The sequence below is a fragment of the Artibeus jamaicensis genome, unplaced genomic scaffold (genome assembly GCF_021234435.1).
Source record: "Artibeus jamaicensis isolate MK-2021 breed Jamaican fruit bat unplaced genomic scaffold, CSHL_Jam_final contig_391, whole genome shotgun sequence".
Taxonomy (NCBI): domain Eukaryota; kingdom Metazoa; phylum Chordata; class Mammalia; order Chiroptera; family Phyllostomidae; genus Artibeus; species Artibeus jamaicensis.
In genome coordinates, this window is record NW_026521814.1 from 8943315 (window position 1) to 8971172 (window position 27858).

General features: G+C 44.1%; 1 protein-coding gene across 1 annotated transcript; it reads left to right on the forward strand.

The window, feature by feature from the left end:
- The first annotated feature begins 8441 nt into the window (after positions 1-8441).
- Positions 8442-11045, forward strand: SP5 (Sp5 transcription factor). Its single transcript, XM_037139455.2, has 2 exons — positions 8442-8653; positions 9371-11045. The coding sequence occupies exons 1-2, from the start codon at positions 8603-8605 to the stop codon at positions 10514-10516; spliced, it is 1197 nt and encodes a 398-aa protein (XP_036995350.1). The 5' UTR covers positions 8442-8602; the 3' UTR covers positions 10517-11045.
- Positions 11046-27858: the final 16813 nt, after the last annotated feature.

Sequence of the window (27858 nt, forward strand, 5' to 3'; positions counted from 1 at the left end):
AAAACTAAACCATGATCCTACAAACTTCCCAAAAGGGCATCATTTCTTGAGACCAAAACCCATGCATGAGACTCTTGCCAAAACTAGAGGAAGTACAGGTGACCCTTTCAATGAAAGGGGACATGTAGAGATCTGATGTTTGTGTTAGTCTGTCCTCAGATGAGCCATTAAAGATATTGTACTGATATTGACTTACTTCCTTTAAATTGGAGCCTAAAAAGGTCTCAGGTAAATAGCTGATTCTACGTGCCCACTGGTGGCTTGGGGTGAGGGTAAGGCGGGAGAAAAGAGTACTCTAGGGGTGAAAGGCCATGGGTCCGCACTACAATCCTTGAGGCAAACACCCATCTCCTTGTGTAACACAGATAGCAAACCCACGTTAGTGGGACTAATGTTTTTACCACAAGGCAAATAACCTGGAATGTGGCCAATAAATTACTCCAGACTTCTTATTTAATGATATCGTGGCAGACTCCCATACACATTTATATGTTTTTCCAGTAATAGAAAGAGATTTGCATTCACTCAGGGAATCTACTGTGATGGTTAAAAGGTTGTCCTCTGTAGTAACATTACCTAGATTCAATTCCAATAACAAGAGGCAAGATCTTGGGTAAATTATTTAACCCCTCTGTGCTACAATTTCCCCACCTATACAACAGGGGTAGTGGGGGACTTGGTGAGATCACGTAGTGTTGTGATTGGCAGCAGCATCATGGTCCTCCAGCCACAGCTGGATAAGTACAGTCTCACTGTGAGCACCTGTGTGTGCACAAGCTGTGGCCACCCAACAGACTACTACCAGCAAATCAGAGTACCATGATGCAAATCGGTGACCTCACCAGCACTAAGTCAGCCAACCCCATCCTCTTCCATCCAAGGTACTGGGCTTGGAGAGTTGAGCACAGAGGGCCCAGAGTTTATTTACACTTCTTGATATGCACACAGAATCTTTATTAGGCTTGTATCCAAAGTAATTTTTCTGTATATTAATACATATTTTAATTTTATTGCTATATTCAGATAAAATTTTCAGAAATATAAAGATTATTGTTTAGCTTGAAAGATTTACCAGTTTCACCTCTGTTAAGGGATATCACAAATGGGTAATAGGATATGGAGAGTCTTCCCTTTCAATGCTCACATTCCCTACAGCACTATAGAAATAGTGTGTGGAAGACTCAGTTCTTTCACTCTGTTGTGGGACCTCAGGAAGCCACCTCACTTCCTTGGACCTCACTTCCTTCATCAGCCCTCAATATCCTCCTCATGATTCTGTGACCAACCTGTGGCTCCCCTACGACCTCCTCTCCCTCAGTACTGGAATCCAGACTCTCCAAGGGCAGAGCACGTCTTCTGTATCTCGGGCTCCTCCAATACGCGAAACCCCAGTTTCTAGCAAATACCCCTTTTCCTAACATTTCCTTTTTCGACATCCTAAAACACAAAAGCACTTTTGCTTTGACCCTGCTATGTGTTCTAGCTGCTTCTAAACTCAAACTCTGCTTCCTGGCCCTACTACAGTTCTGAGAAGTATATCTACTTCTCAAACCTTCCTCCTGAAGTAAAGGCACTTTCTGTTTCTTACTCTCCTTTCCTCAGCCCCGCCCACTGCCCTTGGGCACTTCCATTGGTCTTGATCATTCTTCCATCTCTAGTTTTTTGTTGTTTTTTTTTTTGCTTCTTATCTCTCTAACTTCTTTCCTTTGGCTGCTTTCATGGCTCTTCTCTTTCTGTTCATCTTCTAATTGTGGTGGCCCCCACCCCCAATTCTGTCAGAGCCTTTTTCTAGTTGCTTGATATCCACCACTCTCATGAGCTCAGTTACTCAGCCATCACTACTTACCAAAGGCTCACAAGTCCTTATCTCTAGCACTATTGCTCATACAGCCCACTTCCCACATTCCCAACTTTCTGCAAGCATTTCCCTGTGAATATTCAGCCCACATCTTGGACTCAAACTGAATTCAGTGCATCTACTTAACTCCAGACTGTCTCCTTTTCTTCTTTTCTCACTTTTGTCAGCAAATGGACCATTCTTGCTGCTTCACAGGCTAAAACCTCAGAGTCCTTTTATTTTTTTTGACAGCTCTATTAAGATATAATCATATATCATATAATTCATCCATTTAAAGTAGTTTTTGGTGTGGCCACAAAGCTTTGCAACCATCATCAAATCAATTTTAGAACATTTTTACCCCCACCCCAAAACAAACAAACCAAACAACAAGCCTGTACTCATCAGCAGGTATTCCCTAGGCTGCCCTCTCCACATCCCCTCCAACCACTAAGGTGCTTTCTGTCTCTGGATTTGTCATTTGATATTTCATATAAATAGAGACATACTGCATATGATCTTTTGTGACTGGTTTCTTTCACTTAGCATAATGTTTTCAAAATTCATCCACGTCGTAACAGTTAGGTATCATTATTTTCATCCCTTTTTACAGCTGAATAATACTCCATTGTACAAATGTAACATGTAACACAGTTTGTTTATCCATTCCTCAGTTAATAGACTTTGGGTTGTTATAAATAATGCTGCTACAAACATTCATGCAAAAGTTTGTGTGTGGACATATGTTTTCAATTACCTTTAATATATACACAGAAGCAGAATAATAACTCCATGTTTAACATTTTGAGAACTGCCAAGTTATTTTTCAAAGTGGCTGCACCATTTTACATTCCTACAGCAGTATGTAAGAGTTCCAATTTCACCACGTCCTCGTCAACACTTATTATTATCTTTTTCATCACTAGCCCTCCTAGGAAGTATGTACTGGTATCTCACTGCAGTCTTGATTTGTATTTCAGTGATGGTTGCTGGCTAATAATATTGAGTACCTTTTCATATGCTTGTTTCTCTTTTGCATATCTTCTTAAGAGAAAAGTACAGTGAAATCCTTTGCCTATTTTTAATTGAGTTAGTTGGGTTTTTTTGTTTTTAATTACTGGTTGCAAGAGTTCTTTATACATTATGGACATGTCTCTAATTAGGTTACATAATTTGCAACTATTTTCTTTTATTCTGTGGATTGTCTTTTCACTTTCTTGATGATATCCTTTGAAGCATAAAATTTTAAATTTTGATTAAGTTAATTTATCTATTTTTTCCTTTTGTCACTTGTGCTTTTGGTATATCTAAGATGGCTTTGCCTAACTCAAGGTCATGAAGATTTATTTCTAAGTTTTCTTCTATGAGTTTCATAGTTTAACTCTTCCATTTAAGTCTATGATCCATTTAGAGTTGATTTTTATGTATAGTGTAAGAAAGATGCCCAACATCATTCTTTCACACGTGGATATCCAGTTGTCCCAGCACCATTTATCAAGGGATCTTTTTTATTTGTCCTTTTGTTTTATCTAATTTCAACCTGTCATCAAGTGTTGCTCCTTTTCCCCTTAAAGTATCTGTCACCCTTTCACCACCAGGCCAATTCCCAGTGGAAGCCTTCACCATCTCATACCTTGATGACTGCATCAGCATCTGTCCTTCCAAGCTCTCAGCAAGCCAACCCTCCTAGGGAAGGGAATTCAGGAAATGGAATTGAATTCCCATAATTCACCTGCTAGGGAGCCTACAATAAATTCCTGCTACATGTAGCATCAAGGCCAAGATCCTTCCCCTGGCTTCTCTCACCTGCCCCTACCATGTCTACACCAGCAAATCAAAAATGTAAAACTTGATCTTCCATATTTCTTTAGCTCCTCACTAAAAGGGGAGTTCCCTTTCTTTGTTGTCCTTTCCCCCCTCAATCATCTTCCTTTCTACACCTCCCATTAAAATCCACATAGGTCCTTAAAGGCTCCTCTAAGCCCCAGCCAGCTCTTTGATGAACCTCCCTCAACTCCTCCAGCCCTCTCAGCAATGCTGACCTGAGCCCCTGCTGCACTGGTGTGCCCTGCAGCACCAATCGCTGTGCAAATGACAGTGGTGCACAGAATGCCACTTGACCACCCGACACTGATGAGCAGTTATTGAACAGCTACTGAAATTCACAGCACTGTGCAAACACCACACATTCATGCAAACGCTGTTTCCTCCTGCCATCAAATGGGGGAATCGAATCTGATGAGATAAAACATCCTTCCAAATCTACAATTCCACTCTTTCATCCATGCTATATTGATTCAGTTTTGAAGTTTAAGCTTAAAATTAACTCCAGGTTTCCAGTGGAGGAAACTCCAAAACTGAGCCAGTGTTTTCCGGAGATCCCAGCATTATCTTTTTATCCCTTTTGCCATTGGACGCTCTGGGCCTGTTACTGATGGAGCTTCGGTTTAGGGCCTCTGTGATTGGGTCTGCAGCTTAAACTAGGAGACCAATCCAAATCTCCAAGTTAACTTAGTATGAGGTTGCAACCCCTCCCCCCATGGCCACCATTTGAAGAAACAAAACAACAACCTTTCTAATTGAAGAGGCAGAGTTTGATCCCTTCCATGTTGAGTGATGAAAATAATGGGAGCTTTCTGCTCCAGTACGACTTCAAAGGGCTACCGAGTGGCTGCTCTCAGAATACTTGGTTGTAGTGACTGAAGAAACGCCCAGGCATTCTCCTGCGACTCTGGGCCCTGTTAACACCTTAATGAAGCAACGACTCTGTACTTATTAACTAGGCAAATGCAGGAAACTGGAGGGTTGAGCCTTTGGCAGAGAGGGGGCAAGATCTGGACGCTTAAGCAACACCTTGCTTTAAAGAGCCATCGAACTAAGAATTTGTTTAAATGTCCTAAATGATGCGATTTTAAAAATCAACTAGAGATGGTTGGATTGACTCCAGAGGCATAATTCCTCGGTTGCGGGGGTGGGGTGGGGGATCCCTGAGGTGAGGTGCCAGGCTTAGTCCCGAAGTAGCAGCCCCCCAGAGTTCTCAGCAAACACCTTCCCCTGCCCGCCCCCGCCCCCGCCCCTGCCCTGCCTGTAGCGGATCCCCGAACGCTCCGAGCAGGCCCGCCGAGCGCGCGAGTGTGACTGAGAGCTCGCCTACCCACCTCTTCTCGCAGGTGGCATCCAGCCGGCGCTGGCCACCCGCCCGCAAAGAAACTGCATTGCAAACTCCCCACTTCGGAACCTGCTGCTTGGAGAGCAGCGTGGAGTGGGACTCCTCTGCTCCAGCGGCCTCAGGGAGGCTCGTATTCAACCTCCCCGTGGTGCTGCAGTTAAAGTTTGCTCCCAATTTGCCGCTTTCCACACCCGCTAACCACCCTACCCTGGGGCTGGAGGACCACGGAGGAGCTCCTGGGTCCACGGGTGCGCAAGCACACCCACCAACAAAAGAAAGCCCATTAAATCTCCCCTCCTGTGAACTCATGCCCCAACGGATGCCTCTTTGAACTGACCCCCACCCCCGCAGCCTCGGAGCTGTCTGGGGCGCGCCTGGCCCTCCCGGGCTCCCTCCCTCCCTCCCTCCAGGCTGCGCACTTTTGCAGTACGCTTGGTCTTTGATGTCTCTTTACATTATCGCAGAGCAGCCCCACGTTCTTCCCCAGTGCGAGGCTTTGTGTAACGCAGCTGACATTTGGCCTTGATACCTGTATCTCTTGGCGATTGCAACAAATTTCTAAAATAAATATTGTACTTTGATCTCCCAGCATTGCATTTTTAATGGATGCTGCAAACATCACTTCATTAAGAATAAGTTTTTCAGGAGCACAAAATGAAAAGGGAAGGAGGCTAAATAGCAGTTTGTAAAAGTCTCTCCAAACTTCGGCTTTGTGCCTGGGAGGGCTGAAATCTTGGAGGATTTTCACAAAATGTAGATGAGGCCAAGAGAAAGGACTTTGAACACTCAGGAGAGAGCATACCGTGCATTGTCCTGGGCACTGTCCGACATAAAGACTTCACGTATATTACATCGTGTTTCAGCCTACAAACACACTACAATTGAGCAATGCCAGAATCCCCCGCTTTAGAATTATGGACTGAGGCACGCACAGCTGAGTAACTTGCTTGTTAAAGCCACCGACTAGAAAATGGAAATCTGGGTTTGGATTTTCAGAGTTCCAGCTCTTAACCATTAAAGCCATCACTGTTTCACCTTGCTGGCAACTGGTGGTTGGCTAAGTGGGGTGATTCTAGAGAGGAAAAAGTTCTCTCCTATAACAATCAAAGAGATGTGAATTGGTCTTTCTTGTTTTTTTGGTTTTGTTGTTGTTGTTGTTGTTAAAATAACAAACAGATTCAGCTAGCGAGAATGCCTTCCAACTTACTTGGACAGGCCTCCTGGAGACAGGGGGTGTCGAAGAACTCAAGGGATTGCGAAAGGAAACAGGCGAAGGGGCCAGACCCGCTTGCCCAGTGCGGACAGGTGCGGGCGCGGCTGTGCGCCACGGGACTCCCTAGCCTCTGACTTGCATCCGGGGAAGGGCTCCTTCTGGTCCCGCGCTTCACGGGACTCCACGCCCTGGACTGGACTCAAAATGGGGTAGGTCTGCCTGGCCTAGGAGCAGAACACTTCTCCTCTCCCAGAGCACCCGGACCTCATCTTCAGAAACCAGCCCCAGTCGCTGAGCTGTGCTGTCAGGACTCAGCATTTCCTGGGTGCTACTTTGTTGGAGAGAAGGGAGGCGTGCGAAGTGCTCGTTGTATTTCGGCTACTTGCCACCCATTCGTCTCAAGCAAGATGTTTCTATTTCACTGACTGGCCCTAGGCGCGGGGAAATGTCGGTCTGGTGGCCTAGTGCGCTCACCCCTTGGTAAATGCAGAGGGCACAGATACACTGCAGCCGAGACTCCGTCCAAATCGGAACCCCGTTGGAGTTCTGTTACCCGGTTCTTCCTCTCACATCGGTCCCGACCCCATGTGGTTCCTGGGAAGATAATGCGCAAGAAGAGCTAGATGACTCAAAAGATCGCTGCACTACACCACCACTGCCCGCCCCCTGCCCCCCAGCCTGGGAGAAAGGACACTGTGTCCGCGGGGAGGCCGGATGTGGAGCTCAGCGGACCAGGCACAGGAGGCCCCAGAGCTGTGGCTGCTGGCGGGAGGCCTCAGAGGCTGATCGGGACCCCTAATCCTCTCCAATGCCATAGGGACTCCGGGGCGCTCAGCCTGCCTCTTCATCCCTCCCCGGCCCTCCCCCTCATCCTGGCGTTCCTACAGCCTCCGCACGACCGCTCTGCACGCTCGGCCAGAGGGAGGCTGGCGGCCGACTGTCCCTCCCGGACTGGGCATGTAGGGCCTGCGAGGGTCTGGATGGGGCACACACTGGTGAGCATTTCCCTGATTCAGGCGAAGAACGCCCCGCTCCTGAAGAACTTTCTTTTTCCAGACGTGATTAGTACAACCGTTTTTGTTGACTTTTCTTTCCGATTAGAAGACTATTTGTCCTGGTAGGTACTAAAGTAGTTCGTTAACTACAAAAGACTTCCTTGGCCTCGCCTTACTTTATTCGAGTAGTTCCCAGGTAGACCTGTGCGGCTTGCAAGAACGCGCGCTCGCCTGGCAGGACTCGGGGGCTTTCAATGGGGCCTCACAGCGGTCAGCGCCTCCCTCTACCGGGTCCCGGGCTGCCGGCCTGGACAAAGAACAGTGAGAAGATAGCATTGCTTCCCCTTGGGGGTGTATTCTGGGTCACTCTGGCCATCCTGCCAAGCTCAGCTTCAGGGGTAAATGCGGCGCGGGTGTTTTTCCCAGGCTCACTATTTGTACAAGTTGTGTCCCGAGAAAACTTCCAAGTTGCCAGCAGGAACGTCACAAGAAAGCCCCAGTAGCTTTTCAGGCGGGCGGCCCTGAAGCGTGCGCGCCACCCACTGCCACCCAGGGCGGCCGCCCGGCCCCGCCCCGGGTCACAGCTTAGCCCGCGGTTCACCGCCACTAGCAGGGGGGCACGCGGCGAGCAGGCGAGGTGTGTCCCACGCCCCGCCCCGGGAATTCCCTCGAGGTCGAGGTGCGCACAGGCTGTTCCGGTATGGGGTGTGTAAGTACCGGGGAGGGGAGAATTACCCTCATCTCCGTCTCGAAGTCCACGCTTGGAAGGCGAAGACAGATTTCTCTGGAGATAACAAAGACACTTTGTCACTTTGGGCGCTGCCTCAGTGCAAATCTTTAATTGCAAGGGGATGGGGGAGGGGGATAGAGTGTCTCAAGCAACCAAGCACCGGTCTCCAGGCGGCAAGGCCCCCTTTGATCAGGAAAATCCAATTATTTGTGTATATACATTTCCCACATAGTGATTACTTCATTAATTGTCCCGCCTTTATCTCCTCCCTTCCCATCCCCCCTAATAATCAGTTCTTTTATCCAGACCAACAAACACACCATAGGAGCTTTGTGGATTCAAAGGATTTGCTTTCGCTTCTGAAAGAGCCGCTATTCTTTGATGATTGGGTAGCGGCAAACTTCAAAGCCGTAAATCTTCCCTCTGACTGGCTGGCGGCCCAGCAAAGTCCTTATCAAATTCTTGGAGGTGATCCTGAAGCGCTCAGACCTCGCGCAGGGCGAGCGAGCGGGGTACAGTGAGGGGCGCGGGCGGGGACGGCCCCAGCTCGCGGATCTGGTGCCGGCTACGGACTCTGGGCGGCTGTCCGTCCTCGCCTTCTGGTCTCCATGCCTCCGCTGCGCCCTGGTCTGCAGCCAACTGCCCGCAGACTGTAGCCATGACCGCCGTTGCTGTCCTCCGGAACGACTCGCTGCAGGCATTTCTCCAGGTCAGGGCTGGGCTCAGAGGGGGCAAGGGAAACATGGAAGGGAAACAGGACCTGTCTCGATCTCTCCCGGTACTCTCTGAACCCTAAATCTCAAAGAGAGCCTTGTTCGATGAATGCTGCAGAAGTGGGACTTAGGGGTGCCCACACCAACTTCACACCTAACCATAGTGTCAAAAGTGAGGCCTTTGGGGGAGGAACGCGCGGGTCCTGGGGTGGTACGGGGTGTGTCTGGCTGAAAACAAGGCCCGAGCTCACCCAGCTGGGCCCTACTGCTGATTTCAGCTTGGGGTGGGTGGGGGAGGAGCCGGAGAGTAACGTGGAAACAGAGCTTAAAAGATGAGGGGGGGTGGCTTTGGGCAGTCCGTCCGGCTGTGGCTGTTTTCAGGCCCTTTTTGACCATGGAGCCAGGAGTCGCCTCTTGGACCCCTCTTCCCTCCTAGTTTGTGCCTGGTTCCTCTAAGACCGGGCAGCGTGTCTTTGAACCAAGTGCAGCACTTTAGCCGGAAGCGCTCCTGAGCTCCTTGTGCAGGTAGCGCAGGCACCAAAAGTTTCCAGGGACTGGTGGGTGCGGGCGTGGGGTGCGGGGGAGGGGCAGCAGGGCGGGGGAGGGGCGGCGGTATAATAGCTGGCGTGGGGGTAGCGGGCTGGCCCTGAGACCGTGCTCCGAGCGTTAACCTTTTGTCTCTTCTCCGCCCTCCCCTGCCGCCGCCCATGCAGGACCGCACCCCCAGCGCCTCCCCGGACCTGGGCAAGCACTCACCCCTGGCGCTGCTAGCCGCCACCTGTAGCCGCATCGGCCAGCCAGGCGCTGCGGCGCCCCCGGACTTCCTGCAGGTGCCCTACGACTCAACGCTGGGCTCACCCTCCAGGCTTTTTCACCCGTGGACCACCGACATGCCAGCGCACTCGCCGGGCGCACTGCCGCCCCCACACCCCAGCCTGGGACTGACGCCGCAGAAAACGCACCTACAGCCGTCCTTCGGGGCGGCGCACGAGCTGCCGCTCACCCCCCCTGCTGACCCCTCGTACCCCTACGAGTTCTCTCCGGTCAAGATGCTGCCCTCCAGTATGGCCGCGCTGCCCGCCAGCTGCGCGCCTGCCTACGTTCCCTACGCGGCCCAGGCCGCGCTGCCGCCCGGCTACTCCAACTTGCTGCCCCCACCGCCACCCCCACCGCCTCCCACGTGCCGCCAGCTGTCCCCCAACCCGGCCCCTGAGGACCTCCCATGGTGGAGTATCCCGCAGGCGGGCTCCGGTCCGGGGACCTCCGGGGTTCCGGGGGGCAGCCTGTCCGGCGCCTGTGGCGGTGGACCCCACGCGCCCCGCTTCCCTGCGTCAGCGGCCGCTGCCGCCGCTGCTGCTGCTGCAGCCCTGCAACGAGGCCTGGTGTTGGGCCCGTCGGACTTTGCGCAGTACCAGAGCCAGATAGCGGCGTTGCTGCAGACCAAGGCCCCCCTGGCGGCCACGGCCAGGAGGTGCCGCCGCTGCCGCTGCCCCAACTGCCAGGCGGCAGGCGGTGCCCCGGAGGCAGAGCCGGGCAAGAAGAAGCAGCACGTGTGCCACGTGCCGGGCTGCGGCAAGGTGTACGGCAAGACGTCGCACCTGAAGGCGCACCTGCGCTGGCACACGGGCGAGCGGCCCTTCGTTTGCAATTGGCTCTTCTGCGGTAAAAGCTTCACGCGCTCTGATGAGTTGCAACGGCACCTGCGGACTCACACTGGCGAGAAACGCTTCTCCTGCCCGGAGTGCGGGAAGCGCTTCATGCGTAGCGACCATCTCGCCAAACACGTCAAGACGCACCAAAATAAGAAGCTCAAAGTCGCTGAGGCTGGGGTCAAGCGGGAGGACGCGCGAGACCTGTGAGCCTACCCGGGAGCAACTGTAGGCCTTTCCCGCCTCGGGAAAGAGGGGAGACCCAAGAGATGCACTTGCCCCTTCCTGCTGTCTGCCTCTCAAAGCGATGCCAGGATCCCGTTTCCCTGGCCTGGCCCGTGGACAGGGACCCTGTGCCCAGGAGGAGCAGGGGAGGTAGGGATGGGAGCTCTGCGGAAGGGTGGTTTCAAACTCTGAACCCATTCCCACCGTCTGGGAGATCTACAGTTTTGGGGACCACCTTGGGCTGACCTTTGGGAGACCTACAGTTTTGGGGACCACCTCGGGCTGACCTTGTATATAAGAAAGGCTGCTGAATTAAAGCGGAAGAACCTTGGCAGAGTTGAAATAGTGCTGGGTTTTTTGTTAGGACAGGACCGGACTTTGTACAGGTTATTTAATAATAGCTTTGTTAAAGAATAATTATAATAACTACAACATTAATAAAAATGTTAACTTTTGTCCTCAGCTCCATGCAGAGCTACAGCATGAAATGTCTATGTAAAGCAATCAGCAGTTGCAGCGTGAAAATAAATACGTTAACTCTTAACTCCGGGGTCACCTCTGGAAGACCCCGCTGAGCTGGTCTCATTTGATCTTTTATTCTTCCGGGAGGCTTTACAAAGCGGTCAGATTTCACCAGGAATTTGGAGCTTCCTGGAGGCTTCTTTGGTGGAAGGTGCTGGGGAAGCGTGTTGGGTGCATGGATGGAGGACATAGGTATGGCAGGGTCCGTTTTGTGGTAGGACAAAAGGTAGGACAAAATTTTTCGATCACACTAGGAGTCTCTTGGGTGGCCTTAGGACTTGACCGGAAACTGCTGGGCTTCTCTGAGAAGTTTGAAAGTTGCTGCACATACAACACATGTTCTTTTTATCTGGCGAATTCCCCGTGGCTTTCCATTTGTTGCTACTCCAGAGACCGAGGTCACACTCGAGCTTCGCTTCCTCCTGGCAGCTGGGAATGCTGGTGTCTGGAGAGGTCCTAACGACTCCAGGATCAATTCACGGAGGAGATTTGGGAGAGTTACAGAGAAGCTGAGAGTCCTTGTTCAGGTTGGTCTCTGCCCAGGAAAAAGGCATCATTCCTGCACTTCCGCCCCATCACAGTATACAACGCTGTCTTGCTTGTTTTTGTCTTAATCATTTTGCTTGCAAATCTTAAGTCTTGTTGCACAACAGCCACTTAGGGACTTTTGTCTAGGCCTGTAAGTTTAGTTCCAGTTTGTATCTTGGGATATTATTATTATTATTATTATTATTATTTTAATCACTGAAGTAGACTACGATTTCCTCAGGGAGGGGTCAGGAATACTCATCTAGGTTTCTCTTGACTCTAGAATTTGAGGTTTTAAAGTTTACAAGTGTTTTTCCAAATGGCTCAACTCAACTGGCTCATTGATGTTTTCTGATATTTGAGTTTTTAAACTTGAAACTGAAACCTTAATCTTATGATTAATTCTAAGTCTTAAGATTTAGAATTAGCAAAGAACAGAAACGTCCCAAATTTTTGTTAATATGTTAAGCTAACATTGTTAATGCCAAATTTCAGTGGAACTGAATAATCTCATGGTAGTAGAAATGTGATTTCAGTTTACAAATTGCTGTCACCTTGCCTTCTGTCTGAAGTCAAAGTGAAGGGTAAATTCTTAAAAGCTGTGAGGGTTGTACTTGAGACAGAATATTAAGTAAAGCACAAACATCAACATAATTGAGATTAAAATTACTGTTATACTCCTAAGAAACAGCATTTTTATTCTATTAACTTGGGACAAAGTAGTAAATGAATGTTAGAATTATTGTGGAAATATACCTTAGACCCAGTTACTCTCATGAGAGATTTTGATCTATTTAATGACAAATGAGACTGTGAGTCTTCATGGTTCATGCTAGAGGGTAACATTAATACACATTTGCATGTGCAATCTTAATAAAGATTCTTGAGAATTATTTCTATGAAGAGTTGCATAAACTCTCACACCTGAACCATGTTCTGGGATCAACTCCAGAGCCAGAAGAGGTTTGTTTGGCAGACAGGGACAGACGAATCCTTGTTAGAGACTCAGAGAAGCTGAAGTTATCTTTACATGAGAAGGAGAATGCCCTTGGCAGAGAAAGAAAAATGACAATTTTGAAATGAGTCTACTAGCTATGATTGACAGCTATGAACACTTAGTAGTTAAACAGATGAAGTGTTGAAGATGGTTTCCTTACAAATTCAACTCTGTAGTTATTAAGAGAAAAATACATAAATGTATAAAATTTAGTATCCAAATAGGTGAGGCACTGAAGATAGTTTTCCTTGTAACTATAACTTGGTGATTGTTAGAAGAAATCAAGTAAAATATATGGAATGTATCTAAAAATATGCTATATTTAATTTTAAAAGTAGAATACAGTCATTTGATGACATAACTTCATTAGATTTTCTCTTAATTGAGCCTGTACATATAGAGAAGTGTGGTAAACGCAGTCTCCAAACAAGTTTTGCATAGATGACTGTTCCTGCTGCTCCAATGCAAAATCTGTGCTCCAGTTACTTTAGGGGGAAAAGTTTACGCCGTCATCCAAGTGGAAGCCAGAAAGCCGCCATGACGTGATATTGTTGTCCACGTGTAGGAGAGTATTTCCTACTTGTCCTGAAAAAAGAAGCTAGTATTTGCTCAGAAATACAATTGTGAGTGTGCAGCATGTATTAGATTATATAAGCTGTTAAGATGTAAGCTGCTGCTGCATGCTTTGTTTCATAAAACTGCAAATTATTTTGAAATAAATCTATGCAAGAAATTGTGTGCATAAATGATGGATTTAAGCACATGTAGCAGAAAAATTAATGAAGTTCAAAAGCAAATTATTATTAAATGTAGACTAAAATTTATATTTGGAGTTTTGCCCACCTCAGAAAAGACAGTTTAAGCTGCCACCTGTATCCAAGCTTTACTTAAAGACCCCAGCACCCAGTGCCATTAAATTTTAAAAACTAATTGAAGAAAATATGTTGCCAATGGCCTTAAATGTCAATAGGCATGTTACATTTCTAAGCAACTGTTTTAATAGCATGACAATAATACATGAAGTGTCATAATTTAGAAAATTCTTTCATTAGTGTGATGTGATTATTTAAAATTTAACACTCAATTGACAAACAGCCATTTTTTGCCAGGAATTTAGAAACATGGAGAAACTGAGTTATCAATTATTTAGGTAATTTGGATTGTGTGTTTCTGAACTTGTCGACACTCCATAGTTTTCTGCTTTTCTCAAGGGAAAATTGTGCAAATTTACCTTTGGCTGACCACTAATTTGTAGCAGTTCTGGTAATGAATGAAAGTAAATTTTGTTAAAGAAAATACCAGTAGATTATTCACTATTATATTAGTCTTTTCTAGTTTCGATTAGGGCTTAAATCTTACCACTATATTGTATATATTGTGATAATTTTTTTTGCTGTAAGTCAATCAAGACATACCAATTTTAAAAAATTAATCTTGAACATGCTTATGGCAGAAACCTTTCTGAAACAATGTTTACAGAAAAGGCAGTTTTTCACCCCAGTTTGCATTATGTTTCTATGCTAATACTCTGGGGTTTTACGTAATCAGTTTAAAGCAGCAAATTCTTTGTTTCCTCTTACTTTGATTCTGCTGCGAGAATTTCACAGAATGTTGCTAGGCCCGGAGCTATGCCATCCAATTCCATAAACACCTACTAAGTTGTTCAGAGCGCTAAAGTTGTAAACCACTTCACTCACATCAGCATAACACATTAAATATGGACCAGTCGAGGTAAATATCTCACTGGGAAATTGTCTGCTGTGGAATTCTATTCGACCCCCCAGTAAATGTAATGAAGGTTTTCTAACGTCTCAGACTGAGGGGCACTCAAGGCAGGATATGCTAACATTCTGTTACCATTACCTCCCTTTGGTTGGCATGATGGAGGGGACATCCAAAATTGGACACCGACGGCAGGTTTGAAATGAGTGTGTGTGCCAGCAGTTTGATAAACTGAGGGGAAAGCCCAGATAGATGTATGTTAATAAAGAGATACGTTTTAGATTAATGCCCAAAAGGGCATGTTTCATTATTGGGCCACTGTAATGGTAATCTGATTAATGCGGCATTCAACATCTGTACCGAATACATTTTCCTCTGGTGCTGTTCAGGCTCAACACTTTTTTGCATAAAGGTCTTTGTGTCAAGAAACTCCTTCCTTGATTATTTTTGAAGAATCTATAATTTTTCAACTTTTTTGATAGTTCCAGGGTTTACTCTTACATCTTATTACCAGTTAAAGATTTGCACATGATGATTGACATACTAGACATTTTCCTGCTGACATTTTGATGATTTATCTTTCTAGTCTTTACATACTTTGCCTTTCATGTCTTTAGTGATTATGCTGAAGCAGACTACCAGTGGGGTATTTGACACTTAATTCATAATTCAGTGCTAGCATGTGAAGTGCAGTAGTTCCTACACAATGCCTAATATTAGATATTTTGGTTGTCTAATATCAAAATTCAATTCAGGGGAAACAATTTAGTTCCTAACTTGATATATTAAAAACATGAAGCTTTCAATTTACAGAAAGTTGTTTCACCATTATGGACATTCAATCTGTATTATAAAATGAAAGTTTGTTTTACAGCAAAACTCTATTTTTTTATCACCTGTCAAACTTCTGACATCAAAAATATACTAAAAATTTTTAAGTCTAGGGCAGTAGCTAGATATCACCTGATTTTTAAATATAAAGTTAAATGGTTCAGTCACATGGGTGCTTTCTAATTATTTTGTGTGTAGCATAATCTGAAACACGGGTGGAAAACATCTGGCTCTCTGCTTAATTTCATCCAATTTACAAGGCAAGTATCAAAGCTAAGTTCCCATTTATGCTTACAGTTTGGAAAATGTGTTCTAATTTGAAAAGTATTTGGTGGCAATTTCCTAAAACTCTACATAAGGAACCATGAAAGCTTCTTTCTCTTCTTTCTGTCTTTGGGAGTTTTATTCTTATATTTTGCGTACTGTTTTCTTTTTTTGCATTCTGTCTGTCTCTTGACTTATGGATGCCAAATGTCTTCTCTATATCACTACCATGGAACCTCATTTTGTGTTACATTTCTCTCTTCCTTGCTTGATATATTTATGCCCATATTTGATTTTGCTCCCTATTATGCAGAATTTGACAGGATTCTAAACTCTAGTTATTTGAAATCTGTTGTATTTTTAACAGACATTGACATTCCTTCGTCCAAATTTTACATGTGAGTTAATTGAATGTATAGTTCTGTTTGTAGATTCGAGTCACATTTTATTTATAGTATATACATGACTGGTGTCTACTGTGGGTTTGTGAACATCAGTGAGAAAAATATCCCTGTCAAAATTGACAGTAAACTTTTAAAATATGATAGATAAAATATTATGGTTTCAAGGAATCTCAAGTTGGATACACTTAATTCATAAAAAGCATACCCCCCAAAATAGATGACCTAACCTATAAACATAGCCCTGTATTGAGCCAAAGTTTTCAGGAAGGCAGTGTGAACGAAGACCTATAAACATTTAGCTATTTTTATTCCTTAATAAGGTTATTATATCTGATGGCGATCTCTTTTTCTCTGAAAGCTTTTCTTCTCCTGTTAGAACCTGATAAAGTCCATGTCATCTTTCAATAGCATTGCAGATAACAACCAAGAAGTTGTTGTAGTAACATTTTGTTTGTACTGAGCCTGGGTCTGGAGTAGAAAGTTGCTAAGTTTTCTAAGGAGAAAGAACTCCCTCCATCAATCAACATTCAGGCTTGGCCACAGCAAGACTGTGCACCCTGAGCAGCTGGGAGCTGGGAGCTGTAGCTGCTCCCTGGCTTCTGTAGTAAAGAGGTCTAGAAGTAGTGAAAAAGGACAACCGATCTTGGGGGAATACCATGACCATGAGGAATAACAGCCACTTGGAGTGTGCTGTTTAGATAGGCTATTCATAAAGGAGTTTAAATAGAGCCTCTGCGTAGAAGTTGAAGGGAAAGGTTTGAGCACTTTTGGAAATTGGAATGGACCCCTGGGAAGGAAAGTGCCCCCTCCCTCACCCCAGCTTAATGTGGATTTTTAAAACCAAAGGTGAGGGTAGGTGTTACCAGTGTAGGGAGGTGTGGGCCTTAACTGAGGGAAGGTGTTTGGACTTGGATGACCTTTATGGTTTCTTCCAAAGCTGTAAATCAAAATTCAAGTACATTTTCTTATACTTACTAAAACAGCAACAATAGTATGAATATTCCTGGCATTCTGGCATCGGATTTTAGAAAGCTAGTTTTTTTAAAATAGTTTATTCTTAAATAATTAAAAGTATTAAAGAGGAGCAAAGGTAATTTGGAAATAAATCAGTGAACCTCCCTGCAAGTAATATCAGAATTTAGTCACATGATCTTAGCATTAGCTTCTAGAGATAGCACTCTGGGTGTGTCAGTCTTTGTAAGTGCTGAACTGTTAATGCACACCCCACATCCTGTTTCTATGTAGGGAAATTTCACAGTAAGGTGACAGGATTGAAAAGAATAGATAACTTTGCAATAATTAAATAGACTTATTTAGATTTACAAACTCCAGCCTAGTTAAGTTTAAGGTAACCGTTCTTTTCCCACACCCTCAAAGTCAGTCAAGTCGAGATGCACAATTAAGAAGATGTGAACTGTATACTTAGTAATTTAGTACTTGTTAGTTACAATTATTAGATGTAGAAAACTAGGTACAAAGCAAATTCAAAGCACGTGCACATAACTAAATTTAATTGACCAAACAATGATTTGATATCTGTAAGATGTCAAGTACAATGAGGATTCAAAAGTGAACACAGTCCTTCAAAGAGTTGGCCGTGGTAAAGGAGGTAGACATGCGTACCAGTTAATGTAATACAACGCCTAACTAAAAAGTGATGAACAAAATTCCGGTTAAAGCACAAGGAAAGAGAAAGTGCTTCAGGTAAAACAGTGATAAACTATTTTATACCATAAATGGGTCGTCTGCTTTCAAAAACAATCACCCACAAACTTTACCTGCAGCAGTCAGAATTCAATTTGGTTTTTACATGCAGCTGAGATCCAGCCAATGTGGTCCCCAGACCAGCAGCCTTAGCATCACCTGGGCACTTGTTAGAAATGAAAATTCTCAGGTCCAATTCCAAGTTACTAAACCCTGGGAATGGGACTCAGCAATCTGTGTTTTTTTTTCTTTTTTAAAAAAATCATTTATTTATTTATATTTAGACAGAGGGGAAGGGAAGGAGAAAGAAAGGAAGAAAAACATCAATGTGTAGTTGCCTCTCACATGCCCTATACTGGGGACTTGGCCTGCAACCCAGGCATGTGCCCTGACAGGGAATCGAAGGGAGTAGCATCAAGAGAACCTTTAGCCCCACACTGCCAAAGGATTGGCTCTCAACCTCTTATGTGCATGAAAATTACCTGGGATGTTTCTGTAAATGCAAGATACTGGTGACTCTTTGGTTCGCAGCCTGCACTCAATCCACTGAGCTACACCAGCCAGGGCTCAATCTGTGTTTCAATAAGTTCTGTGTTTTAATGAGTGATTCTGATGCACACTACAGTTTGAGAACCACTGGTTTAGGAAATTGCATGTTTAACAATGTGTAAGACTATATATAGCAAATAAGCAAATTTGAACTTAAAACACGAGTTACTCTGGGGAAATGAAGACTGTCTAGGCCACTTGGCTAAAATCCTCACCCAACTAAGAAACTCAGTTGAAAAGTCTTCTAGCTGCCAATGAGAAGAATAATCTTAGTGATTTTTATGTGCATGTTATACAATTATACAATTGTCCTCTTTTGTTTTTAATGCACACAGATTGACATTTTTGAATCATAAATCACATTTTATATGTTAGTGGAATTTTCCCCATGAAGTAGAACACTGACTTCAACAACATCTGTTTTCTTAAGAGGTATACTCAGCCGATTGAGCAGTTTGATTTTTTAGTGTCATTGGATGATTACCAACTAATTATCACAGGGCACCTATATACACCACTAAGAATGAAAAATACATGGACACTCATGCTGCAGAAATGTAATGATGACACTTCCAAAATGCGAGCACAGTTGATTCAGGCCCCTGGGGTGCTAAAATAACCCTTTACAACTAGAACCCTTTAGAACCCACTAGGAGAGAAGTGCAGAACCCTAGGGCTGCTCTATAGAGGCCAAACTTCACTTCCTCTGGTTTCACCATAGGCATCACTCTTCTCCACCAAATCTTTATTGCTTAAGGTGATTCTTGGGGCTGTTTCTCAAACCAGAATATGATTTGGTAAAGTTTCTTTGAAAAATAGTTGATTTCTGACATTGGAATTATGGAAAACTCCTGGGAGATACCAGGACCAGGGAAACTTGTTACATAAATGTGAAGAGCTCCACAATTTTATCAGGCCCTTCTGCCTCCAGGTCTAATCATTAATTGGGGTACTTTGGGGGGGGGGAACCTTAGTGAATGAAAAAATGAAGCTAGGTTGATGGTGACTATGGCGTATTTCCAAAGTTCCCAGAACCCTTAAAGCTAAAGGAGCTCTCTACAACCTGATAAATCTCCTCGACCAGAATTTTTAGAAATAGAATTTAGCACATGGGAGTTGGCAGAGAAGTTAAAAACCATTCAGTCTGACCCTCTGGGTTAACAGAAGAGAAACTGAGGGCATGAGTGATCAATGAAGCGGTCGTTATCCATGGTGCATTATCCCGAGCACCCGCAAGGGGAACTCGGCCGCCTAGCGAAGGAGAAATGGTGAAGGGTCGGGAAGAGTGGGAGGAGACTCCGGAAGTAGCATCAAGAGAAAGTTTAGTCCCACGCTGCCAAAGGATTGGCTCTCAACCTTTTATGTGTATGAAAATTACCTGGGATGTTTCTGCAAATGCAAGGTCTCAGGCTATATTCCTAAAACAAACCTTCCTGGGTTGCCTACCAGCTGGCCTTTTACATTAGAGAGAAAGAAACTATTTAGTTTAAGCCATTGTTACTTGGCATCTGTTACAGTAACTTAACCAATATCCTAACTCATAAATCACACAATGCTTCTAGAAACAGTTATTAGCAGTGCTCCTGCTGAGTCTTCCTGTGGCAGCTGTGAATTATATCCCTTTAAAAGATTTTACACGGTGTCACCTTTCCACCTCCTCCTAGGCTCTTGTCTGCTGGAGTCCTCAAAATGAGTTCTCACTGCTGAACGGGAACCCACTTAGGAGCTGCTATGGAAAAGGCCATCTCTGCCTTCCAGCTTTGCCCATGCTCAGGCACCTAGAAGTCTTCATGCATTCCATTATTCGTTTATTTCACTATTTATGGAGCTCTTCTCATGGGGCCGTCCGTGCTTTAGACACTAGGGATATGGCAGTGAACAGAACAGATAAGTTTTATGTTCTCAAGAGGCTGACATTCTAGTAGAGTGGGCAGTAAAGATACAATATAACCAAATTAAAAAAATAGTTTCATTGAATTATAAAACAACCTGGAATTTATCTTTATTTGCTCTGTAAGGTCACACAGGCAAATGAAATCTCAGCCACACTGCTAGTCTCTGTGGTGAGCAGCCTCAAAGATGGTCCCCCAGGATCATCCTTGTCTCTCAACTGCCTTCAAGTGAAGGAGACACATTATTTCCACTCATTGGTAAGAACTAGTCCCATGAATATACCTAGATGTATGGGGAATGGGAAATACAGAAAAGCACATAGATACCTGTTGAATACTAACAGTGTTCTGCCAATGTACTCATCATAAAAACTCAAACAAAAAATATAAAGTAGAAAATAAAAGGGCTACTTTATCCTCATTCCTCATGAGTAACAACTGTTAACATTGGGTTCATTCATTCAAACAAAAAAGATCCTTACTGATCTCCTGCAGTGAGCCCAGCCCTATTCTAGACGCCACACGTGCTGGATATAGTTTCTAACCTCGTGCGGCTCCCAGTTTGAGTGTGTATCTCCCCCTGGGTCTGTAAACTACCTCCACCTCACATAGCTACTGGATTTCAAGCAAACAAACTTCCCAAAGACTCAGTTTCCTCTTTTGCAAAATGGATATAATAATAGCACCTCATTTATAGGGTTGTTGTGGCGATGAATTTGATCATCTACATTAAATGACTTAGAACAAGCACTCAAAAAACTATTGCTGTATGCATAACACAAATGTTTGCTTTTACATAAATAGTATTACACTGCAGTACTTACGTGCAACTATTCTATAGTTTACTTCTTGAACCTTTTCAGTAAGGCTCATTTTTTCATTTTGAAACATAGAAGATGAAGTTCACCATTTTCACTGCTTTATGACGTTCTCTTCTCTGCATTTATCCTAATATGTCTGACCAAGAGATGGATGGACGTGGGGTCTATATAAATGGACAACATGCAAATTTATTAAAGTACTCATTTCTCTGGAGCATGGACCCAAAATTTAGTTATATTCTGAAAGGATTCATACTCTAAAAGCAGAACTGTGATTTCAATGGGCCAGTCCTTGGCCTTGATCATGTAACGTCACCTTCTTGTTCTCCAGCCCATCTGCATGTTTAGTTAAATCCCTCCTCTCTTTCCTGGAAATGTGAAAGCTTTCAGAAAACACAGAAACATAAACATAGAACCAAAAACAACGGTTTTACCAGGTTTGAATATGATGGTTCCATTCCACTTGCAGCTCCCCAGTGGAGCAGGACTGCCAGTCTCTGCACTTGAGTTTTGTTCAACTTCCCCAAGTACCTTCCTCACTCAGGCTTTAAAAATCTGAGTTTCTATACTGTCTTCATAAGGCCTATGTCTTCTTCTCTATATGGAATGTCCTCATTTAGATTTTCCTCCCTCTATATACATTCTAAAGCACCACTCTTGAGAAGATACATATGTCTTATTAAACACTTGTGGAATACCATTTAAGGGTACCCTCAACACTATAATTTAATGTCACTATCTAGTCCAAATTTGTGACTTTAAAAAATGTACTCTTTTAATACCGGTGATTTTTTTGTTAATTTTAGAGAGAAAGAGAGAGATACACATTGAGTATTGTTCGTCCACTTATTTATGTACTCACTAGTTGACTTTTGTATGTGCCCTGACTGGGGATCGAACTCACAACCTCGGTGCATCAGGGCAATACTCTAACCAGTTGAGCTACCTGGCCAGGGCTGAATACCAGTGATTTTTTATATTTGACTGGCACAGATAAGACCTTTAAGGGGAAAAAATTCAACTACCCATTTTGATTTGGGGGGATTTCAGTTCTGAGAGCCACACAGAGGCACAAAGACCTGGATTATCACAGACAAATCACTTCTCTGAGGTCACTTTCCTCATTTATAAATGGGTGGGAAATAAGAGTTTTCCAAATGTAACTACTTTGAACCCCTGGTACCTGATGAGTTGCCTTATGAGTTATCTCCTTGTTGGCTGGGCACTCTACCTCTGTTTCATATCCTGGCATTCTCTGATAATCACCCACCAGCTGGATGATCCCTTTCTCTTCTGCTATGAGTCAGCACCTGGTGAATTACAAGCATAATCCACTGCCTCTCAGGACCACAGGTTGATACTCAAGGTTTCAGTCCACAGCGTTGAAAATGGAAAATGGAGGAAAATAGTAGAGTGGGAGAAGCCATTGGGAGGAGAGGGATAGAGACCAGGGAAGATTGGGAAAGGAAGAAACAAGTTGGCCAGCCTCCTAAAGTGACCCATACACAGGGCTTTCTCTGTGGGCAGGTTCCATGGAAAGCTTTCAGCTTAAAGGTTCACCCGAAGTCAAAGAGAGCTGGAATTTCAGGGAAGATTCTGTCCCTAGCCAAACAGCTGATGCTGTTCCAGTTCATAGGAGACTGCCATACATGGTTGACACATCTATGGGTACAGAAGAGAAATTCAGACTCTTGATCTGTTACCAACTAATGGCATGACTTTAGACAAGTCGTGTAACTCTATGAGGGTCAGTTTCCTCATCTAGAAAATAAGGGAGTAGGACTGAATGATCTTTTGAGATGCTTTCCTGTTTGAAAATTGCATGATTCTTATCAACACTGGTGCATATAGCCAGGTGCTCTGGTTTATCTGTTACTAACTGGAACCACCCCAACACTTAATGCCATAAAATAGCAACGATTGTATTATGCTCCCGTACCCTACAGGACAGGAATTCACACAGGACACAGTGGGGGTGGCTTGTGTCACATGGTCTTTGATCTCAGCTGGAAATGACTCAGGAGGACTTGACTCAATGCCCCTGGAGACTGTCTCAGTGACATGCCTGGTGCCTAAGCAAGAAGACTTGAAGTCTGACTCAAGAAGAGTCTGTCAAGCAGAGCACCTGACCTCGTCATGTGGCTTGGACTTCACAGAACATGGCAACTGGGTTCCCAAGGGGAATATTTTGAAATTGATATTCTCCATCCATCTCAATAGGGAGGATTTGAAAACAGGCAGAAGTTCCATGGCCTTTTCAGACCTAGACTTTGCAGTCCCCTGATAACAATTCTACTATATTTTATTGATTGTAAGCAAAGCACTGAGTTCGAGGGAAGGAAAAGTAAAAAGGCAAATTCATTGTTGGGGGCTTAGTAAATTCACATTGCAAAACAGTCATGCTGCTGCCAGTTTTGGAAAAGTACCACCTGCCACAGTCTCTGCTCTGGCAACAACAGTTCCCACCCCTCCCACGTACAAAACGACCTCACCCCTCCCTTAAGATCCCCAAAGCCTCACGCTCAATATATTTAAAGTTTGTTTCAACTCAGAGTCCAAGATCTTGCTATATATAGTTAAGCTCTTGCACTGGTAAGTTTTCTCAGGCGCCTTTCTCAGGTGCACAGCTGAGCACAGCTCCTTGCAATTTGAAGACCTGTGTCCTAAGGAGACAAGTGGTGTCTTAAGCTCCTTAAAGTGCCAATTATCTGTCTGTAAGGGCTCATGAGAACAATCTGAAATCTTTCTGGGATTTTTAACGTCACACCATTGGCTTTATCTTTACTCTGAGACTTTGTCTTCCTGACAGCGCCCCGGATGCGACCTTTGCCCTGAGGACCTTCCTTACTTTGAGAACACTTTGCTGACTAGAAAGACTGACTTGGGCCTTCTATAGTTCCTCTAAATTTTGCTGGAAAATTGAAGCATTCCTCTTTCTCTAGCCATATTTTATCACCAATAACTAAAATAAACCAGTTGGTACTTTCGGCTTTTTGCCAGGATATCTTCTTAGCCAAATCCTCTTCCATTTGGTATATTTTCTATTTTTTCATTACTGAAGGTAACAGTGTTAATAAACATTTTGCTACTACTTAGCAAGTTCCTCTTATTTCCACCCTCCAATAGTAATTTCCTCCTCCAAGCTTTCCTGTACAGTCTTCTCAAAGTCCAGACTGATTTCACTAACTTCTCAAAGGCCATTTGACCTTGAGAGTTAGCATATGCAAAGAGATAATGAACAGGAAACTTATAAAAATGAAACTGTGACCCACAGTCTGCTGCAACCAGCCCACGAAACCAACCCATTATCCGCGGTCACCAGCCCAGAAAGCCCGCCTGCTGTCGTAGGACTTGGAGGGAGCCAGGCTGCTACCTTTAGCAACGATCCAGCAACAGACAAGACCCCCTGTTTGTAGCAAACCAAAATGACCAGGTTAAACTACTTAACAACAGTTTCCCCGATTTTATCCCTGCTCCCAATTTAGTACAAACCAGAGAAGGCCAAATATACATCCTAACCAATCACATGGGACATCCCACTTCTAATCAGCCCACCTACAACTGCCCCAGGCCAGCACCCTCCAATCAGGGCACATACAAGTCTTCCCTTCTTTCCACCATCTCACTCCTCTCCTTGTTTTTGAGTGTCTGCCAAAACTCAAGTGATGGTGGCTGATTCCCTTGCTATAACAAGTTCTGAATAGCTTTTCATTGTCCTCATTTGGTTAGTCTTCCTTTATTTCCACAATCTTCTTTCTGCTACTGAGTCAAAAGCCAGTGATTAATGTTTTTTGTTGTTGTTTTTGTTATGGAAGAATCCCACTTCCAGGCACCAAACTGTTCTGGTTACGTTGCTGCATTAAAAACACCCCAAAACAGTGGCATAAAACAACAGTTATTTTATTCTCACAGATCCTGTGGCTCAGGAATTCAGACGGGGCAAACTGGGATGCCAGGTCTCTGCTGCACAATGTCTGAGGCCTTGGCCAGAAAACTCGAATAACTAAGGGAGGGGCTCACCTGGAGGCTGCCTCACTCACAGGTACCGATGCCTGAGCTGGGCTCACTTGGAGACTGGGCTCTACTGGGTTCAACTGGGTTCGGGCTTTTCCCAGCACGGTGGCCAGGCTCTGTGAGGGGGTATCCTGGGAGGGGCAGCCAGACAATGAGTGTCTAAGAGAAAGGTGGGAGCTGCACGTCCTTACTAATCTAACCTTAGAAGTCACATTTGTGCCCTGACGGGTGTGGTTTAGTTGGTTGGGTGTTGTCCCTTGAATCAAAAAGTTGCTGGTTCAGTTCCTGGTCAGGGCACATTCCTGGGTTGCAGGTTTGGTCTCAAGTCAGGGTGCATGAAAGAGGAAACCAGTCGATGTTTCTCTCCCTCTCTTTCTCCTTTTCTTCCCTTCTCTCTAAAACTAAATAAATAATTTTTTTATAAAAAAGAAATTTGTTGGTTCAAGACAATTCCTAAGGTTAACCTAGATTTAAGGGGAGGGAATCAGACTCACCTTTTACTGTGCATGACAAAGTCCCTTTGCACAGGTACACATGGAATAGCAGGTACCATGGCAGCCATATCTGGTAACCGTGATTTGCCACTCCAGGCCACCCCCTTTGTGACATCCGTCTACTCATTCATTCCTACCTCACTTACTTTTCCTCTGCTTCCCTTCAAAAATAATTTGAGGATACTCCATTGTAGTTAGAAGATGGGTTGATGGGCATGGGAAAAACACAAAGGAAGTTGGTCAATCTCAGGTGATAATCTAATACAAGTATTCATCCATTCATTCCGTAAGTATTTTTTAAGCATTAACAATGGGTCATGAACTGTGATCAGCTCAGGAGACACAAGGTGAGCAAAATTAACACAGGCCCTGTTTTCATGAAGCTTAAACCCAGTTGGGGAGGAAGACACTTTAAAAGTGTCATAAATATCTAACTAAAAGTACACTAATCTCAAAATGATATGCAGCAGTGGTCTAGGAGCAATGCAGGAGCTTGTTCCCAGAGAATTAGAGATTTCCTTGAAAAAAAAGTGACCTTTAAGTTATTAATGCAAAGATGAGAAAAAGTCAGGTAACTAAACCAGGGTGTTGCGAAGCATGTTACATGAATGACTGGTGGTACAGAGATATATTGTTATTGTCCGTATTATGTATTTATTTTGTGCAATTTAGGACAAGGGACAATGGTTTTCCATCTTTGTTAGCAGATAAAGTTTACTTATTAAATAAATGTCTTTAGGTTAGCAAAGCTATCAACTTAAAAAATAGATGGTAAGCGAAATAATAGAGTAAGCATTACACACACAAAAAGCAGACCCTGAGTAGGTATCACCTAATGCGTAGGTGATATGTGGATACCTGAGCCTCTGTAAATGCTGGACTTGGTGTGTCTGGGGATGGGGCGGGGAGAGAAGATATGGGAAGTAAAGGAAGCATCATGATACGAAAGCTCTGAGGTGAAAAAGTAGAGGATCTGGGAAACAGAAAAATGACCAACACGGCTTGAGCAGAAAGTGCAGTGGAGTTGCTGGCAGGGCCAGGAGGCCTTGATATTGAGACACCTTAGTACAGAACTGAGGCCTCCAAAAATCAAGATGGGACATTGCACCTTTTTTCCCTTAAGTCTGTACCTGTGGCAGGCCAGTACACTGGTATTTGAGTAGTACATTTGTTATAGAATAAATTTGGACTATATAGATTGCAGCAATATTAATATTCCCATAGGAAACAGTGTTGTTCAACACGTTTTAATCACCCATGAAGCAATGGGAAATCATTGAAGAATTTGGGAAAGGGAATGATAAAACCTAGTTTTTGAGGTTTTAAAAAAATATTTTATCAATGTAATTCATGCACTAAAAAGTGTATAGAAGGACTAATAGTAATAATAAGCAAATGCTGCTCACCGACCTCTTTCCCACCCCCAGGGGCAACCACTTGAACACTTTTCTGTTTTTATTCTTCTGGTAGTTTCCTTCTCATCTCCAAAAAAAAAGTATATACTATAAAATTAAGTATTTTAAATATGTATATTTAAGATATACATATTTAAAATATACATTATTTATTTATTTTTAAATTGGCACTCTTGATTTGCCAAGTTTGGACATTGTACTGGACACTTTTGTGCCTGCTTAGACTTCTTCAGACTCGCTGTTCTCCCTGCCTCTCAGGTTTCCCTGCCTCGCTCATCCCAGTGGTGACCAACTAAGTCTGAGCTTTCGGTTCCACTGCAGGAAGTCATCAAGCCACATACCCAGATCTGCCAAAGGGCCCAGGTGACACCACACCTGGATGTGTAGGAGAGTTCACTCTCCAGATAGTAAATTTTGACCAGTGGAACACAGGAGATAAAGGGAGCTAGCAGATACATTTTCTCTTTCTTTCTCCTTCTGATGAACTGTTCCAGACACAATATTTTCAGACAGCCTATTCAAAGAGGTCCTTTGTGACTGACAGAGTGGTCACCTGCGGAAGAACCAATGGCCAGGGCGGTAATTCATCACCTTGTATTTGCTACCAGTCCTTCTCTGCCTGTCTTCCCTTTCCTCTAGCTGTTGCAGAGCTGAGATCGTACCTGATAAAGCCTTAAGCTTTGCCTTGGGCTGCTTTCAGGCTAAAACAAGCTAATATTAAATATTGACTTACAACTACAACTTAGTATTATCACTCATGCCTTTCTCCTGTATTCTTACAGTTAGTTCATTGTTCTGAGTTCAGCTGTGCTTAAACTTTCAATTTTGTGCTTATAACTATTTCCCTGAACCACCAGAGAAAATACCTCTTAACTCTGATATCTGGCAGGATGAAGATACTGGTTTTCCTTCCCTTCTTTTCACTTTTCCTCCCCTTTTACCTGCAAGCTTCTACGTCATACTTGTACATTTTTAGGTTTGGTAGCACTTAAATTTTGTTCTGCAATTGTGACTATCTTTTATTATTTTTCTAAGTGCTGATTCTGACCTTGAAAGTCAATATACAGTGTATATACAATCATAACTATCCTTGAACTATGTTTATTGAGGGTTTTCTTTGTTTCCGGCACTATTCTCTAAGCTCTGGGGATAAAACAATGAACAAAACAG